The sequence below is a fragment of the Manis pentadactyla genome, chromosome 10 (genome assembly GCF_030020395.1).
Source record: "Manis pentadactyla isolate mManPen7 chromosome 10, mManPen7.hap1, whole genome shotgun sequence".
In the NCBI taxonomy this organism is placed as follows: Eukaryota; Metazoa; Chordata; class Mammalia; order Pholidota; family Manidae; genus Manis; species Manis pentadactyla.
Genome location: NC_080028.1, coordinates 98,173,564 through 98,192,315, shown reverse-complemented (window position 1 = coordinate 98,192,315; position 18,752 = coordinate 98,173,564). Strand labels below are relative to the sequence as shown.

At 47.3% G+C, this 18,752-nt stretch overlaps 1 protein-coding gene across 11 annotated transcripts in view; it reads left to right on the top strand.

The window, feature by feature from the left end:
• Nucleotides 1-5,364, top strand: part of TRRAP (transformation/transcription domain associated protein) — a 111,119-nt gene extending 105,755 nt beyond the window's left edge. For all 11 annotated transcript variants that reach the window (XM_036897094.2, XM_036897102.2, XM_036897104.2 and 8 more), the window contains 3 exons: nucleotides 1,592-1,795; nucleotides 1,890-2,084; nucleotides 4,271-5,364. In XM_036897094.2, the coding sequence (XP_036752989.1) occupies nucleotides 1,592-1,795; nucleotides 1,890-2,084; nucleotides 4,271-4,555 (684 nt within the window). In that variant the 3' untranslated portion in view covers nucleotides 4,556-5,364. The remainder of the gene's footprint in view (nucleotides 1-1,591; nucleotides 1,796-1,889; nucleotides 2,085-4,270) is intronic.
• Nucleotides 5,365-18,752: the final 13,388 nt, after the last annotated feature.

The window sequence follows — 18,752 nt, the reverse complement described above, 5'->3', positions numbered from 1 at the left end:
TGGAAGCTGTACATCTTAAATAAAACAATGTGGCAGCTCAGGAAACCAGATCCATCCCCACCTCTAGGTTTGTTATTGTTGCTCTGTTGAGTGACTTTCCCGGACTGATTCTATGGAGTGTTTGTCCTGCTCCCTTACCTCAGTTGTCAGCTAATAATTTGACAGAGCAGTTCCTAGATGCCTTGAACCAGTAAGTCCGCCTCCTTTTTTGGGGCCTCTGGGTGTGCGGGGCAGCGTGCCTTCAGCGGTTGGGCAGCTTATGACTCGGCATCAGCCTTCATGTCCCCTGTGCAGTCTTGAGGTCAGCCGTGGGTGAGAGCCGCAGGCCTTTGAGGCTTTCGTGAGCAGAGGGTCCCAGAAACCTATTGGAGCTTTTCAAAGCTTCCCAGTCCTGGCATTCCCAGCCCGCCCTTGGGTTTGGCCACCCTCGTGCGTTCCAGGCAGCATTCCTGCTTGGGGTCCCTGTGACATGGGCACCTGTGCTCACTGCTAACAAGTGCCCCATGCAGGCTGTTCATCGCCGACTGAACTCTGAGGCCAAACGGAGATGGCCCTGCGAGGGAGCTTCCTGAGGACAGGTCACACAGGACAGTGCTCAGGCTCTGAGGCTCCATGGGCGCTCACCACACCTGGTCTGTCCACCCCAAGGCTGTCAGGCTGCTGGTGTTTCTAGCTGGCGTGGGTGCAGATCTGATGGTTTTCAAGGCCACTTGTGGAACTGGGGAGAAATGCATGGGAATAGGATGAATTAATTAAACTGCCACAAAGTTCACTGTTCTCACCAAGATTTGGCCTTTTTTTCTTGAACAAGAACTGCTCAGGTTGTTGTAAGCCTTTGTTTAATTTTCAGAGTTCTGGAAAAGTCTATTTTGATGATTTTTGCCCGTGTTCTTAATGCTTTTATGGAGGGTTGGATTTTAGAAGTCCTCATTCTGCTCTCAGAGGTGCGTGTGTCCGTGCCTGGAGCTCCGTGCGGCGGCTGGTCTGTGTGGCTCTTGGTTGTGTAGAGCCTGGACTCTAGGGCTCTTCAGAGCACATACGTAAGACTTAGCCCAGAGCGTCTTGTGCCTTTAGTCGCTGGTCTATCTAACAAGACCTAAATTAACTTAATAAATTCTTCATTGAGGCGATCTCTAAATTCGTGATGTTTGAAACAGTCTTGTGAGTCTTCCAGTACAGAATTCAGTTGAAAGCATTGTATAAGATCTGCTCTAATGTTAGACAAGCTCCTTCAGTTTATAATATTTTTGTCTTTGTCTTATATGTAGTGGTGGTTGGTGTCAGTGCTCAACTATTCTTTTGTTCTTTTGTTATATTCTAATATTTTTTTTGTTATACTTCTGTATTTAGCAAGTTACAGTATTCAGATATTTGCCTACATTCTCAGCGAGACAGATCTCACCCAGGAAACGAAGGCTTTTGTTCAGACGGCTTTGAGCAAAAGATGTGGGATCCTAGAAGGAAGCCAACTGGTCTTGTGCATCCCCGTGTTTAGTCAAATGACAATGCATATGTATTTGTCAGCTTTTAAAATTCACTGTACTGGTACCAAAATTCAGTGGAAGAGTGACAGAATGTTGTGTCCCTTCAGGTCCTTCGAGACATCCTCAAGGAGGTTCAGAGTAACATGGTGCCACGCAGCATGCTTAAAGAGTGGGCTCTGCACACATTCCCCAACGCCACAGACTACTGGACATTCCGGAAGATGTTCACCATCCAGCTCGCACTGATTGGCTTTGCAGAATTCGTCTTGCATTTAAATAGACTCAACCCCGAGATGTTACAGATTGCTCAGGTAATTTGGTGTGAATAGCCAGACCAGACAGACCCTCTCTACTAACAACTACACTCTGCTGTGTAAGTTCTGAAATTCTCCTCCTCATATTTAGGACACAGGCAAACTGAATGTTGCCTACTTTCGATTTGATATAAATGATGCAACTGGAGACTTAGATGCCAACCGACCTGTCCCTTTTCGCCTCACACCCAACATTTCTGAGTTTCTGACCACCATTGGCGTCTCTGGCCCATTGACTGCCTCCATGATCGCCGTCGCACGGTGCTTCGCTCAGCCAAACTTTAAGGTGGGTCGCCATGTCCCACAGAAGGCTCAGGCTGGGGTTGCTCAGTGCACATGTGTCCTGGCAGGAGCTGCTGATCTGCTGACGAGGAAGAGAAAGCCAAGTTAGAAAACCTAGTTGTTATAGTACAATTAAAGTGTATTCATTTGGGAAAAGGGGTTTTACGGTGTTCTCCATCCAGAAATGTTTAGGATGTTGAGAACTCCATTTACAAAAAGAGATCTAGAAGCCTCTGTTGGATAAATTGCCAATTTTTGCAGACCATTCTGCTGTATAAAAGGGCAGCGATGTTCTCTAAGGCAGCACCTACCTCACCAGGGCTGTAGTTGTGGGGCCTAAACAAGTGCATGGGAGGCATGGGCTCACCTCCCAGAGGTGTGAGGTGTGACAAGGCGCCCTGCTGCTTGAAGGAGTGTGAGAGCCCTGCCCGGGGACAGGACGGTGGCCACTCCCCGGCACCTTCTCTGTGCCCAGCACAACACCACCCACTTCCCCCAGCGGTGGTGCGGATGGGAGCCCTGAGGCCGGGAGGGCAGGTGTCTGTCAGGGGGCCCCCAGCAGGGAGAAGCAGGCGGGGATTCAGGTCCAGTTCATTCGGACCCTGAGCCTGTCTCCTCACCACCGAGATACTAATATCTTCCTAGTTGGGGACTGGACACAGATTATTTGTCTTAACTTATGAGATGCGTTGTACCTTATTTTTTTCTTTTTTTCCCAAATAAGCAGTTTGTGACCACAGAAGGCTTTAGACAGCAGTTGCTTTCCAAAAACATTTACTCAGAACTGTTTTTAGGTTATTGAATAAATGCTTAGCTGTGAACAAGGACCTTGTATTAGCTGCTCCTCTTGTTCTTTTTGATGTTAGTGGTACACTGAACACCCCCATTAGTGCGGCTGCTTTTGGGGAACGGTGTATCTATGCACATATGCTGCTGTGATCTGGTCTTTCAGTTTCTTCTTGGGAGGAGTTTGTACTCTGAACAGTGCAGTGAATAGCAGTTCCCACCATCCGCCTTTGGCTTACGGCTTGAAATAGGAAGTTCTCTTTTATACAGAAATGTTACACTTATAGGAATGATAGGGTAATCCTTAGGATGGCATTTAGTTTGGAAACTTTGAAAAGAATGAAGAAGACTCTCCATATTTTATTACAACGTGGAGTAACACTGTGTGTGACTGTTTACATAGACTCTGCTGGTGTAAACGGGGTGGGGCTGGGTCTTCTCCACACTTGGGCCCAAATTTCTTAGCAGCTAAGTCAAGGGGATGCACTTAGGTTAAGGCTGAAATGTAGACCATTCTGTGCAGGAATCTCTCCTAAAAACATTGTGTTGGGAGCAAGTCAGACAGGATAAGCCTTCAACCTGCTGGTCTGAAGTCACTCTCACCAGCCTGGGAGCCTGAGGTGAAAAAGCGCTGTGCAGGCTCTGAATGTGACTGGGACTGGGGTGTCTGCAGCAGTGCTCTCTCTTCTGGACCCTCTATAGCTGCTAGCTTTTAGTCTCCATGTAATGTGGGGGAAGGGGCCTTATTGCTATGTCCTGTGTATAAACAGGGAAACCAAGTGCCGGAGCTGGGGCCAGACCCGGCATCTGTGCTGTGACTGCACGGAGGCCTGGCAACAGCTCTCGCTGATCCTCCAGGATGTCCAGGGAGACTTGTGCTACTTGGCCCGAGTTTTGTTCTCTCAGCCTGAGATGTGCCTTACATTCCGTCCCATCTCTACCCAAATGTGACCTCTTAACGTCTCCTGCTGAGAACCCTGCTGAACCCTCCTTACCTGCTGCTTTCTCCACAGCGCCCATCACCTGGCCAGTCACAGGGGGACCTAAGCCCCCATTATAGGGGCAGGGGGCGTGGTGTTTGTGTTGTGCACTCCTAGCAGCAGGGCCAGGAACAGGTCTGCCCGACCAGGCCCCCAAAGGCCTGGAGTGGAACAGATGGATTAACACATTGGCACCAGTCAACAGCCTGGTGGTGGCAGGGGCCATAGACACACATGTCCTGGCGCTCTTGAGGCAGCAGATCTCACCCCAGGCGGCTTCTCCAGCACATGCACAGGGCACATGCCCCAGCGCTGGGTGCCCAGGCTGGCTAGCCCCACGGCTGCTGCGGCCAAGCAGTGTCATTGGGAAGCTGCCCCTCTGGGTTGTTGGTCAAACACAGATTGTTTCCTTCTCTTCCCGCAGGTGGACGGCATCCTGAAAACAGTGCTCCGGGATGAGATCATTGCTTGGCACAAAAAAACACAGGAGGATACGTCCTCTCCTCTTTCGGCTGCCGGGCAGCCCGAGAACATGGACAGCCAGCAGCTGGTCTCCCTCGTGCAGAAGGCTGTCACCGCCATCGTGACCCGCCTGCACAGCCTGGCCCAGTTTGAAGGCGGGGAGAGCAAGGTGAACACCCTGGTGGCCGCCGCCAACAGCCTGGACAACCTGTGCCGCATGGACCCCGCCTGGCACCCGTGGCTGTGACCCGGCCCCTCCCGAGCCCACAGCCTTTACAGCTCTGCCGCGCCAGCCATGGTATGTGCAGGAGTCCTGCGGTGTGAGCCGGCTGCAGCTGCCCTCCTGAAGGTGTGTGCAAGGGAGGAGCCTGCACTAGACAGTGAAGTGCTTAGAAATGGCAGGGCCCAGCCTCCGCCTAAGCTTTTAAATTGATCTTTTAAGTAACCAGGATTCCCTGGTCTGGAATTTCTTTGTGAATTCTTTTTTTATCATATTCCTCCCTCTGTGTGAATGTACAGATTGAACTGTGGAAAACAATTCTGTATCTTCCATTTTTAACTCTTTCAGAAATTACACCTCACAGGAGTCTCCTGCTTTGTACAGACCTTTGTAAGAAGTGTACAGAAAACCTTTGTTAGAGAAACAGGAAATTATGAACAGATCATGCTGGTTGTCCTTTAAGCACAAGCTTTATGCTGTATGTAACCAGCTCTGGGAATCCCACTGAGCATTAGGCGTGGGTCCACAGGCCTTGTGACCTGCAGGCAGCGCCGTCCCCCGATGCCCGGGTGCGGAGCCCCTGGGAGGAGCGGGACGGAGGTGGCAGGCGGGCCTTACGCTTTCTGTCAGCTGGCTCTTTGGATGTCATCTGGATGTTTACTATCATACCTGGGGGAAAAAAATCACTTTTTCCTTCCTTATTTAAAAAGAAACAGCAACAGAAGCTTAACTCCAGTCTGTTAAATGTTCACATTTTTATAAATATGAGCATTGAGAAGATTCTATCTAAATTTGTACAGTGTGATTTTTTTAGAATAAATATTTTATAAAAGGATGTGTCATGCCTTCCATGTGTTAAAATGCTTGTTTGTGTGGGGTGTGTCTGCCTGCAGCCCTCTGAGCCCCTCAGGGACTGGAGGCCCCAGGCCAGCAGGAGTCCTGCTCCCGTGTGGCTTCCTGGTAATGGACACGTGCTGCCCGGGCGTGGTCTCCGCATGAACCAAAACTGCTCAGCGTGTGTGACGGTGACGAGGAGTGCCAAGTGGAGGGCAGGAGGGGCACGTGGGGGACTGGGGCCCCCTCAGCCGGGTTTATGTATTCCGGGGCTGCAGCTGAGTGTAACCTGCATGCGCAGGGGCTTCGGCTCCACCAGCTGGTCGTTCTTCATCCTATCCATCCACACCAAGGGCGGAGAGAGAACAAAGTTAAGCTCTGCCCTGGAAGACGTGGGGGCAGTTCCCAGCACACCAGCGGGATGAGATAACGGTGAAGCACGACTGGGGCCGTCGCCCTTTTGGTTCTCAAATTGCGATTCTGAGTTTGGAAGGACTCACCCCTTTGGGAAGTGCTCCGTCTGCTGCGAGGACAACTCGGGGCTCCCAGGCCTGCTGTCCTCTTTGTACCATGGCCCTAGCTAGCCTGGGGTGAAGCCTGTGGCTGGTCTCGGTAGCACCAGCGTCCAGCCCCAAGGGGCTTCTAGTAACCAAATGTGCAGAGGCAGCAGCTCTGGGCCGAGGTGGTGCCAGATCGCTCCTGGGACGCCAGCATTCGCAGCAGGGGACTTCACACTGGCCTCGTCCTTGGAAGCCCAGAGCCAGGTCTCTGCTCTACCGGGAGGGGACTGCCAGCTCAGAAGGTGAGGCACTCACCCAGGGTCCCAGAGCCAGTCATGGAGAGGGATTGCACCTCGGCCCGCCTGACTGCCGCCCCCTTAGCTGCACCCTGGAGCATGGACAGAGCGGCCAGCTTCTGGCCGCCTGACTGGACTGGCCTGTTCCTTCTTTGGAGCTAATTGTCAGTTGTTTTACAATTACTTACAGGGCTGTCTTCATGAGAGTTTTGGATTCTGGAATGACCATTACGAAAGCCATGTGTCTAAGATGACAGCTGATTGCAGACTGGCAGCTGATGGGGACTGTGAAGTGGGGAACGTGCCCCCAACAGTTCTCACTGTGAGTACAATGGCCTCATAAGCTGGGGTCAGGAGTCGTTTGAAAGCCAAGTGCTCACTGACTGTGGTGGTTGCAGAGGTCACGTGGATGGCATTTGGGTAAAGGGAAGGCCGTGCGCTGGTGAGCAGGGCCCCAGCTTCTGTGCCAGGCTTGCCACCATGCCCCAAGCTTCTAGGGAGACGAGCATTCCCCAGTGGGGATGGAGCATATTCTGAGCTCAGTCGTTAAGTGGGAACATCAGGAATCCTTAGGAGCTGAGGAAAAACAGAAGGGGCCACGCCTGGTGTATGCCTGATTCGCCAAACACATCAAGGGAAGTACAGTTACTAGACATTGGGTTTTTTTATTGCAGTGAAATACACATAACATTTATATAAACATTTTCTGTTATGCGGGTCTGTGGCATTAAGTACATTCACGTTTAACCACCACCACCATCTCTGGAACTTCTCTCATCTACCCAAACTCTGCACCATTAAACGCTAACCCCACCGCACCCCAGGGCCTGGCACCAGCTTTCTACCCTGTCTGTGTATTTGACTCCTCCAGGAGTCTCACGAAACTAGAATCTTGCGGGATTTGTCCTGTGCCTGACGTCCTGAGGGTTCACCCGTGTGGTGGCAGGTGCCAGAACTTACTTCCTTCATGAGACTGAGTGTTGCGTCGCGTATCCATCACCCACATCATGTGTATCCGTTCCTCCGTCGATGGACACTTGGATTCCTTCCATCCTTTGGCTGCCGTGAATAATGCCGCTGTGAATGTGGCTGCACAAATACCTGTTCAACTCTCAGCTTTCATTCTGGGAACGTCCACAGCCGTGGGATTGCTGGGTCACATGGCAGTCCTATTTCTAATTTTTTGCAGACTCACCATAGAGCTTTCCCCAGCGACTGCACCATTCTACACCCCCTGCAGCGGCGCCCAGGCCCTCCAGCTTCTCTGCATTCTCAGCAGTGCTTGTTTTCTGTTTTCACAATAACCATCCTAGCTGGTGTAAAGTGGTGTCTCACAGGGTTTTGTTTGCATTTCCCTTCTGATCAGTGATGTTGGGCACCTTTTCACAAGCTTATTACCATTGTGTATCTTTGGAGAAATAATTCTTCAGATCTACTCTCCATTGTTAGATCGGGTTTTTGTTTTTTTAAGTTGTAGGAGTTCTTGTGTCTTCTGGATATTAGCCCCTGTTCCCATTCTGTGGGCCGCCTTTCCCGTGCAAGCTTTAGGTTTGGATATAGCCTAATCACCTAGTTTTTCTCCAGCTGATTATGCTCGCTCTGTCATGTCCAAGGAATGTGCCAAGCCTGATGTCAGGACACCCTCCCCATGTTTCATCCAGGAGTTTCATAGTTCTTGTTCTTATGTAACTACTTTTCAGCTCCAGAATTTCTCTTTGGCTCTTTTAATCTCTCTCTGTTGAGACCTTGACTTGTTCCTACAGCACCTCCCTGATTCCGTCAGTCCTCTGTCCGTGTGGCCCTCGGCTCCGAGCATGTCTGTGGCGGCCGTCGTCAGGTCTCTGTCTAATCAGCCTGATGCCCATGTTTTTTCAGAAGTTTCTGGAGATTCGTTTTTCCTGTGTGCAAACCATGTTTGTTTTTCTGCCTTGTGATCTTTTGTTGAATACTGGGCGTTTCACGAAGACCCCGTCCCAGTCCTTGCGGGCTGGCTGTGTGCAGGGGTGTCCCGGCCCATCAGCCCAGTGTGGGGGCCTGGGGTCTCCCCGGCTTGTTCTGGACGTGCATCCTCCCGCGGCCTGCCTTGGGCTTTCTCCAGTTCCCTGCATGCTCGTATGCTTGTTCACACACAGGTTTGCTGAGAGTCACCCCACTTCCCTTCAGGGGCCTCAGACGTTCCGTCTATTCCGCAGTCAGGACTCTTGCCCAGGGCCTGCAGGAAGCCTGGTTTTCGCAGGCACACCTGGAGCTGAGTGGCTTTTGACTGAGCTCCAAGTTAGGCAACACGACCCTTCTCTCAGGCAGCTGGTCAGGTAAGCATGCTGCACGTCAGTCTGCTTTGTTCTCTGGGCTGTGAAGGGAGCCTGGGGACCAGGCAGCCCCATCCCCCAAACCATCAGCCATGCCTTGCTGGGGAGGGTGTGGACCAAGGGCAGGAGAAGTGCCTTGAAATTTCCTGCCCTTCTGTAGCTCCTCCTTGCCTGGGGTTTGTGCTGCCCAACAGGTCTTTGCTCCCAGGGCCGCTGGTTATTTTAGCCACAGCCTCTAGCTGCTCACCTCATGTTCCCACGTGGGGTGTCCTAGTCCTAATCTTCCACCTTGGCATGTCACTTCCAGGCATTTTATTTTAATTTAAATCTATTTAACTTAAAATGGATTTAAATTTTTATTAAGTTCTATTTTACAGAAGTGTGAGTTTTTAAAACTGTAAATGAAAATACATTTATGTTAACTTACTCTAACCTTAAAAACTAGATGAAATCTGACCTCTGGTTCACAGAAATGAACTCTGAGGCCCCCAGGTGCACCAGCGTGCTCACACCGACCAGGAACTTCACCCAGAAAACCCAGCTTCTCATCCTCCAGACCCAGAAAGAAGGAAACAGTTTCTTATAAAATTCACCTTTAAATGAAGTTCAGTTTTAAAGTAAGCCCCAAAGGATTCTAATTGTTGCTAAGTTTCCATTTGAGCACTTAGATAATCAGCTGACTACATAAGTGAAACTAAAAGAAACTGCAACATTACTTTGGAGAAGAAACAAGAAATTGCTCTGTTTCTGGGCCATTAGAAGAAACTTGTTAAGCAGCAAAACAAAAGTACTATTTTTATACTAGCCAGAGGCCAAATAGAATGGAAATAAGTTTGTAATAAGATTCATGTATTTATAAATCATATCCTAAGAATTTAAAATATTATGAAGCCTTCAGTTAACTTTTATGCAATCACTTAAATAACAGCAATAAAATCCAAAAGAAAATAGTCAAAATTATTGTAGAAGACAAACTATTGCTGTATTTATGGATTGTTTTTGTGACCTTATTAGCAACAAAAATTCTGTATCAGTACTACCTACAAACAGAATGAAGTGAAAGCAATTTATAAGATTCACATTTAAATAACGTCTGGGTCTTCCAATTGGCACATTTGGGATCCAGCGCCTGCTGCGGACATGGGTCATCAGTGGAGTATGTGTTGGGCCAGTGAAACCCACTGGGGGAGGAATTCCTGGGAGGCCCCGTCCTCAGTTTCCTCAACACAGTGAAGGACAGGTGCTCTAGGGGCCGGTCCTGGGGCCCCCTCAGTAGCACCTGGGAAGGACCAGAGAGTCTCAGCCACTGGTTCCAGCCAGTGAGTCTGAGGGTCTTGGCTCTGCCTGGTCACCGGGAGGGTGGGCACGGCCAGTGGAGGGTCCCTTCTGCAGAGGGCCTGGGGGATGCAGGTCACAGCCTAGGGCCCTGCACCATTGTGGTGCCGTGTTCCTTCTCCCTCGGGAATCTGGTTCCAGAGGATTCCCTGGTGGGCCTCTCAGGCCTCTGCCCATGCCTCACTTGAAACATTGGGGACATATGTTAAACTCTGAATTCTTTCCAAGTAATTATTGTTTTAAGTTTGCATTTTCTTTTCTTAAGGTACTGTGAGTGTTTCTCTCATGGGAAATAAGCTGGCTTTGAAGGTGGCCATTGAGGATTTCTGATGTTTCTGGAAGAACTGTGATCTCTCTGTCAGCTTCCAACTCTTCACATTCATGTCTGATCTCTTCTATTGAAGATTCTCCTCTCTCTCTTCACAAGGAATTCGATCCAGATTTAATATTCAGTACAAATTCATTTCTTTATCTCAGTGTACTTCCTGCTGGAACATCTACATTTCATTTTCTACCACTGGTTTTTGTTTAGAGACTCACAAAAGGAAATGGGAACAATAGTGTATCCCCAGCACCAGCTTTCTGAGTTAACACGGTCATGAGTTAATGCAATCGACTTCCTCAGAGCGGAGTTCTCTGCCTCGGAATTGGATCCTGATGTCTGTACTGCTGCCAAAAGCCAGTCAGAACTCACCAACCCCTCGGGTACAGACCAAGCCTATTTAAATATTTTTCAAACTCATTTAAATAATTTCTAACTTTTAAGTTTTTATAAAAGTTTGTGGAATGTTTTCTCAGTTTCACTGAACATGATTGACCTAACATTGTATCATTCCAAGGTCATGACGACCTGGTGTCTTTATCTACCACTGTCTTCTGTGGGTGCAGCGAAGCGCTCTGCCTGGGGGTTTCTGGTGTTAAGGCCACCGACGGGTTCCTCTCTCTTTGCCCCTTTAGCAGCCGTTAGGTTTCAGCTTTTTTTAAGAGCCTGTGAGTGAGTATCCAACTCAACCCCATCAGTCAGTTTCTTCAGAATCCCTCTGACCCCTCAGTGAAATAAGCCAGGCAGAGAAAGACAAATGCCAAATGATTTCCCTCATTTGTGGAGTATAACAACAAAGCAAAACTGAAGGAACAAAATAGCAGCAGACTCAGAGACTCCAAGAAGGGACTAGTGGTTACCAAAGGGGAGGGTGGGTGGGGAGGGAGGGAGAGGGGGATTGAGGGGTATTATGTTTAGTACACATGGTGTGGGGTATCACGGGGAGAACAGTGTAGCACAGAGAAGGCACATAGTGGATCTGTGGCATCTTACTACACTGACAGACAGTGCTTGCATTGGGGTACGGGTGGAGACTTGATAATATGGTAAATTTAGTGACCACATTGTTTTTTCATGTGAAACCTTCATAAGAGTGTATATCAATAATACCTTAATAAAAAAATTTTTAAAAAAAAGAATCCCTCTGACCCACCTCCTGAGGCGTTTCTATCTCCTGAAGGAGCCGTGGCATCCAGGTCCACGCCCCCATGGTCACATCTTGTCTATGGTGTGGACCCATCCCTCCTAGCTGGAGCCCCAGGTGCAGGTCAGCCTGGCCTCACCTGTGGCAGGACTGACCCAGACACGTGGCCGGGCCCCCCTGCTCACCAGGCGGGTCTGCTGCTGCACTCCACCCTGCTCAGTGTGCAGGCGTACTTTTCTCTGCCATCTTCACCTTTAGAAAACTGCTTTTTGCTTCCCTGAGATCAGAACTTGGACAAGGGCATTTAGTGCTGAGGTTGGCCTTCATTCTTCTGGCGGGTTCTGGAGGCTGTTGTTCCAGTTCCATCCCCCAACACCAGGTATGTTTTGAGGCATCCCCTGAACACTGAGCTTTTGTTCTTATATCAGCCGTCAGCTCAGCTCATACCATACATTTAGATGTCTGTTTAGTTCACAAAATTTGTGAAACTTTCAATGTTGAGCCTGAGTAAAGAGTAGGAGCTCTCCAGATCTTTATAAGTGGCCTATAGATTTATTTCTCTGAATTTACCTTCTAGTCTGGCTTCCACTAGTGTTGTTTCAAGGCTTCCAGAGTGTTTTTGCATGAAGTGAAGCATCCACGAGTACTGCCTCATCTCCAGGAGAGCAGACGCCGGCAGCAGCTGCTCATCTTGTCTGCACAAAGCAGGCTTTTTTTGACGAAAAGTCCAGTACGGCCTCTCATGATGCCTCACAGCGATCATGGCCGCTGGGCCCCGTGTCAGGCCCCCTGCAGCAGCGTCACCACAACCATCATGACGGAAAGCCGCTGTCACTGGCAGACCAGCACAAGGACAGGCTTGTCCCTGGGGGTCCCTGGATGCGGATCCTACTCTGTGCCCTCCAGGGTGGGTGAACTAGACGAGGTGCCAGCCCTGCCTGACAGGCGAGGGCCGAGGACACGCGCGGTCTACGGGCCGGGGCAGGGCCGGTGCTGGCCAGCCCTCTTCCTTTCCTCGAGTCATCCCGTGACCTGAGGCCTCATCACCTGGCAGAGGTGGCAGCTTCCTCCCCACAGGCTCCTCCAGGCTGGGATCTGACCGGCCTGGATGGTGGGGGATTGTAGAGGATCCTGCACAGGACTCTCCTAACCTTGCTATTCTTCCCTTAAAAGCCAGTGGCATTTCCTCATTTCCATTTCAGGAGCGTGTGGTCCAGCTGTGAGCAAGGGCACTTTCTGTAGAACTCTGCCTGCAAACAGTGAGAGGCTGAGGCAGAAGCCCTCCAGGACACCGACATCAGAATGGGGATCCAGGGGGACCGAGTGCCCATCTTGGGGGCATCTGAGCCCACCGTCGGCTGATCCCTGCCCCCAGGACCCCACCTGATGGACTCTGGGAGCAGCTCCAACTGGTTGGCGGGACTGCAGGCTGCCCAGCATCCTGCCGCCTCCCGAGAGGGCAGTGCCCTGTAGCGGCATTTTCACCAACTTCCCTGTGGCTGCTGCATGGTGAGTGGGAAGGGAGGTGACAGTAGACAGGGAGAGCCCGCTTAGAGGGGCACTGGGCGGTCTCAGGAGAAGCGTGAGTGCTGGGGTAGGCCTGCACCTGGCCACCCCTCCCTCCAAGGACAGCTGGTGCCAGAGAGCAGAGCCTCAGGCCTGCCGGCTGCAGTGGGAAATGAGGTGCTCGGTGTGGGGAAGGGCTCGGGGCAGCAGCTGCTGGGGTGAGTGTGGCTGGTGAGCTTGCATGGCCTGTGCAGAGAATGGGAAATCTTCATGTGAGGGAAGTGGGGGGAGACTAACCGCCAGTGTATCTGGCCGGGCAAGGCTCCCCCAGTCACCCTGCTCAGCCCCACTCGGGAGGCGGAGAGGCACTGCCCTCATGTGGAAGCCGGGGAGGGACGAGCCAGCCACCCAGGGCTCCCCTCCTGCTGTGGCTGCAGCTTTGATGGTGGACGCTCTGTCTCTTTCACTCGGTGAACAATTTTACATCTGTAGTCACTCATTTACCACAACCCAGACCAAGGGACGCAGGTCCAGGGATGCAGAAGCTCCCTCAGCTGCTCCCCAGAGGGAAGGACTGTTCTGACATGATGTCTTTTTGTGAGATTCTTTTGTCCACATTTCTGAGAATCATTGGTGTTGTGATCTTTTCATTTTAATCATATTTTTTTTGGTATCATTAATCTACAATTAGATGAGGAACATTATGTTTACTAGGCTCCCCCCTTCACCAAGTCCCCCCCACAAACCCCATTACAGTCACTGTCCATCAGCGTAGTAAGATGCTATAGAATCACTACTTGTCTTCTCTGTGTTGCGCAGCCCTCCCCGTGCCCCCCCCACATTATACATGCTAATCGTATGGCCCCCTTTCTTTCCCACCCACCCCCCCTTTTCGCGCCCTTCCCACCCATCCTTGTCAGTCCCTTTCCCTTTGGTAACTGTTAGTCCATTCGTGGGTTCTGTGATTCTGCTGCTGTTTTGTTCCTTCAGTTTTCCTTTGTTCTTATACTCCACAGATGAGTGAAATCATTTGGTACTTGTCTTTCTCCGCCTGGCTTATTTCACTGAGCATAATACCCTCTAGCTCCATCCATGTTGTTGCAAATGGTAGGATTTGTTCTCTTCTTATGGCTGAATAATATTCCATTGTGTATATGTACCACATCTTCTTTATCCATTCATCTACTGACGGACACTTTAGGTTGCTTCCATATCTTGGCTATTGTAAATAGTGCTGCAATAAACATAGGGGTGCATCTGTCTTTTTCAAACTGGGCTGCTGCATTCTTAGGGTAAATTCTTAGGAGTGGAATTCCTGGGTCAAATGGAATTTCTATTTTGAGCATTTTGATGTACCTCCATACTGCTTTCCACAATGGTTGAACTAACTTACATTCCCACCAGCAGTGTAGGAGGGTTCCCCTTTCTCCACAACCTCGCCAACATTTGTTGTTCTTTGTCTTTTGGATGGTAGCCATCCTTACTGGTGTGAGGCGATATCTCATTGTAGTTTTAATTTGCATTTCTCTGATGACAAGCGATGTGGATCATCTTTCATGTGTCTGTTGGCCATCTGAATTTCTTTGGAGAACTGTCTGTTCAGCTCCTCTGACCATTTTTTAATTGGATTATTTGCTTTTTGTTTGTTGAGGTGCATGAGCTCTTTATATATTTTGGATGTCAACCCTTTATCAGATCTGTCATTTATGAATATATTCTCCTATACTGTAGGGTACCTTTTTGTTCTATTGATGGTGTCCTTTGCAGTACAGAAGCTTTTCAGCTTGATAGAGTCCCACTTGTTCATTTTTGCTTTTGTTTTCCTTGCCCGGGGAGATATGTTCATTAAGAAGTCGCTCATGTTTATGTACAAGAGATTTTTGCCTTTGTTTTTTTTCTAAGAGTTTTATGGTTTCATGACTTACATTCAGGTCTTTGATCCATTCTGAATTTACTTTTGTGTATGGGGTTAGACAGTGATCCAGTTTCATTCTCCTACATGTAGCTGTCCAGTTTTGCCAGCACCATCTGTTGAAGAGACTGTCATTTCCCCATTGTATGTCCGTGGCCCCTTTATCGAATATTAGTTGACCATATATGTTTGGGTTAATGTCTGGAGTCTCTATTCTGTTCAACTGGTCTGTGGCTCTGTTCTTGTGCCAGTACCAAATTGTCTTGATTACTGTGGCTTTGTAGTAGAGCTTGAAGTTGGGGAGCAAGATACCCCCCACTTTATTCTTCCTTCTCAGGGTTGCTTTGGCTATTCGGGGTCTTTGGTGTTTCCACATGAATTTTTGAACTATTTGTTCCAGTTCCCTGAAGAAGGTTGTTGGTAATTTGATAGGGATTGCATCAAATCTGTACATTGCTTTGGGCAGGATGGCCATTTTGACGATATTAATTCTTCCTAGCCAAGAGCATGGGATGAGTTTCCATTTGTTAGTGTCTTCTTTAACTTCTCTTAAGAGTGTCTTATAGTTTTCAGGGTATACGTCTTTCACTTCTTTGGTTAGGTTTATTCCTAGGTATTTTATTCTTTTTGATGCAATTGTGAATGGAATTGTTTTCCTGATTTCTCTTTCTATTGGTTCATTGTTAGTGTATAGGAAAGCCACAGATTTCTGTGTTAATTTTGTATCCTGCAACTTTGCTGTATTCCAATATCAGTTCTAGTAGTTTTGGGGTGGAGTCTTTAGGGTTTTTTATGTACAATATCATGTCATCTGCAAGTAGTGACAGTTTAACTTCTTTTTTACAAATCTGGATTCCTTGATATTTCTTTGTTTTGTCTAATTACTGTGGCTAGGACCTCCAGTACCACGTTGAATAACAGTGGGGAGAGTGGGCATCCCTGTCTTGTTCCCGATCTCAGAGGAAAAGCTTTCAGCTTCTTGCTGTTCAGTATGATGTTAGCTGTGGGTTTATCATATATGGCCTTTATTATGTTGAGGTATTTGCCCTCTATAACCCATTTTACTGAGAGTTTTTATCATGAATGGATGTTGAATTTTGTTGAATGCTTTTTCAGCATCTATGGCGATTATCATGTGGTTTTTGTCCTTCTTTTTGTTGATGTGGTGGGTGATGTTGATGGATTTTCAAATGTTGTACCATCCGTGCATCCCTGGGATGAATCCCACTTGGTCATGGTGTATGATCCTTTTGATATATTTTTGAATTCGGTTTGCTAATATTTTGTTGAGTATTTTTGCATCTACATTCATCAGGGATATTGGTCTGTAATTTTCTTTTCTGGCGGGGTCTTTGCCTGGTTTTGGTATTAGGGTGATGTTGGCTTCATAGAATGAGTATTATGTCTTCTCTGTATGTCTGATAAAATTCTGAGGTAAATCCATCTGGCCTGGGGGTTTTGCTCTTGGGTAGTTTTTCTATTACTTCAATTTATTTGCTCATGATTGGTTTGTTTAAATTTTGTGTTTCTTCCTTGGTCAGTCTTGGAAGGTTGTGTTTTTCTAGGAAGTTGTCCATTTCTTCTAGGTTTTCCAGCTAGTTAGCATATAGGTTTTCATAGTAGTCTCTAATAATTCTTTGTATTTCTGTGGAGTCTGTTGTGATTTTTCCTCTCTCGTTTCTGATTCTGTTGATGTGTGTTGATTCTCTTTTTCTCTTAATAAGTCTGGATAGAGTCTTATCTATTTTATTTTCTCAAAGAACCAGCTCTTGGTTTCATTGATTTTTTCTATTGTTTTATTCTTCTCAATTTTGTTTATTTCTTCTCTGATCTTTATTATGTCCCTCCTCCTGCTGACTTTAGGCCTCATTTGTTCTTCTTTATCCAATTTCGATAATTGATGTTAGACTATTCATTTGGGATTGTTCTTCGTTCTTTAAGTATGCCTGGACTGCTATATACTTTCCTCTTAGGACTGCTTTCACTGCATCCCACAGAAGTGGGGCTTTGTATTGTTGTTGTCATTTGTTTCCATATAGTCCTTGATCTCTATTTTAATTTGGTCATTGATCCATTGATTATTTAGGAGCATGTTGTTAAGCCTCCATGTGTTTGTGAGCCTTTTTGTTTTCTCTGTACAATGTATTTCTGGTTTTATACCTTTGTGGTCTGAAAAGTTGGTTAGTAGAATTTCAATCTTTTGGAATTTACTAAGACTCTTTTTGTGGCCTAGTATGTGGTCTATTCTGGAGAATGTTCCATGTGCACTTGAGAAGAATGTGTATCCTGTTGCTTTTGGATGTAGAGTTCTATAGATGTCTATTAGGTCCATCTGTTCTAGTGTGTTGTTCAGTGCCTCTGTGTCCTTACTTATTTTCTGCCCGGTGGATCTATCCTTTGGGGTGAGTGGTGTGTTGAAGTCTCCTAGAATGAATGCATTGCAGTCTGTTTCCCCCTTTAGTTCTGTTAGTATTTGTTTCACATATGCTGGTGCTCCTGTGTTGGGTGCATATATATTTAGAATGGTTATATCCTCTTGTTGGACTGAGCCCTTTATCATTATGTAATGTCCTTCTTTATCTCTTGTTACTTTCTTTGTTTTGAAGTCTATTTTGTCTGATACTAGTACTGCAACACCTACCTGCTATCTTCTCCCTGTTTGCATGAAATATCTTTTTCCATCCCTTGACTTTTAGTCTGTACATGTCTTTGGGTTTGAGGTGAGTTTCTTGTAAGCAGCATATAGATGGGTCTTGCTTGTTTTATCCATTCTATTACTCTGCATCTTTTGATTGGTGCATTCAGTCCATTTACATTTAGGGTGATTATTGAAAGATAATTTACTTATTGCCATTGCAGGCTTTAGATTTGTGGTTACCAAAGGTCCAAGGTTAGCTTCTTTAGTATCTTACTGTCTAACTTAACTTGCTTATTGAGCTATTATAAACATAGTCTGATGATTCTTTATTTCTATCCCTTCTTATTCCTCTTCCTCCTTTCTTTATATGTTAGGTGTTTTATTTTGTGCTCTTTTGTGTTTCCTTTGACTGCTTGTGTGGGTAGTTGATTTTATTTTTTGCCTAGTTAGTATTTGGTTGGTCTGCTTTCTTTGCTGTGATTTTATTTTCTCTGGTGACATCTCTTTGGCCTTAGGAGTGCTCCCATCTAGAGCAGTCCCTCTAAAATACCCTGAAGAGGTGGTTTGTGGGGGGCAAATTCCCTCAACTTTTGCTTGTCTGGGAATTATTTAATCCCTCCTTCATATTTAAATGATAATCGTGCTGGATACAGTATCCTTGGTTGAAGGCCCTTCTGTTTCATTGCATTAAATATATCATGCCATTCTCTTCTGGCCTGTAAGGTTTCTGTTGAGAAGTCTGATGATAGCCTGATGGGTTTTCCTTTATAGGTGACCTTTTTTCTCTCTCTAGCTGCCTTTAATACTGTCCTTGTCCTTGATCTTTGCCATTTTAATTATTATGTGTCTTAGTGTTGTCCTCCTTGGATCCTTTCTGTTGGGGGTTCTGTGTGCTTCCGTGGTCTGTTTGATTATTTCCTCCCCCAGTTTGGGGAAGTTTTCAGCAATTATTTCTTCAAATACACTTTCTACCCCTTTCTCTTCTTCTTCTGGTACCCCTATAATGCAGATATTCTTCCATTTCAATTGGTCACACAGTTCTCTTAATATTCTTTTATTCCTGGAGATCCTTTTATCTCTCTCTGCGTCAGCTTCTCTGTGTTCCTGTTCTCTGATTTCTGTTCCATTAATGGCCTCTTGCACTTCATCCATTCTGCTTTTAAGTCCTTCCAGAGATTGTTTTATTTCTGTATTTTCCCTCCTTTATTTTGAATTCTTTTTCAGGAAGATTGATTAAATCTTTCTCCCCAGGTTCCCTCTCAGGTGATGTCTGTGTGATTCTGGTCTGGATCAAATTCTTCTGCCTTTTCATGGTGATACGAGGTAGTCGTGGGCAGTTGGCGCGTGTCAGCTGGGAGAACAAAGTCCCTTCCTACTTGCTGGTCACCTTTCTCTTCTGTGAGAATGGCGACCCCTAGTGGCTTGTGC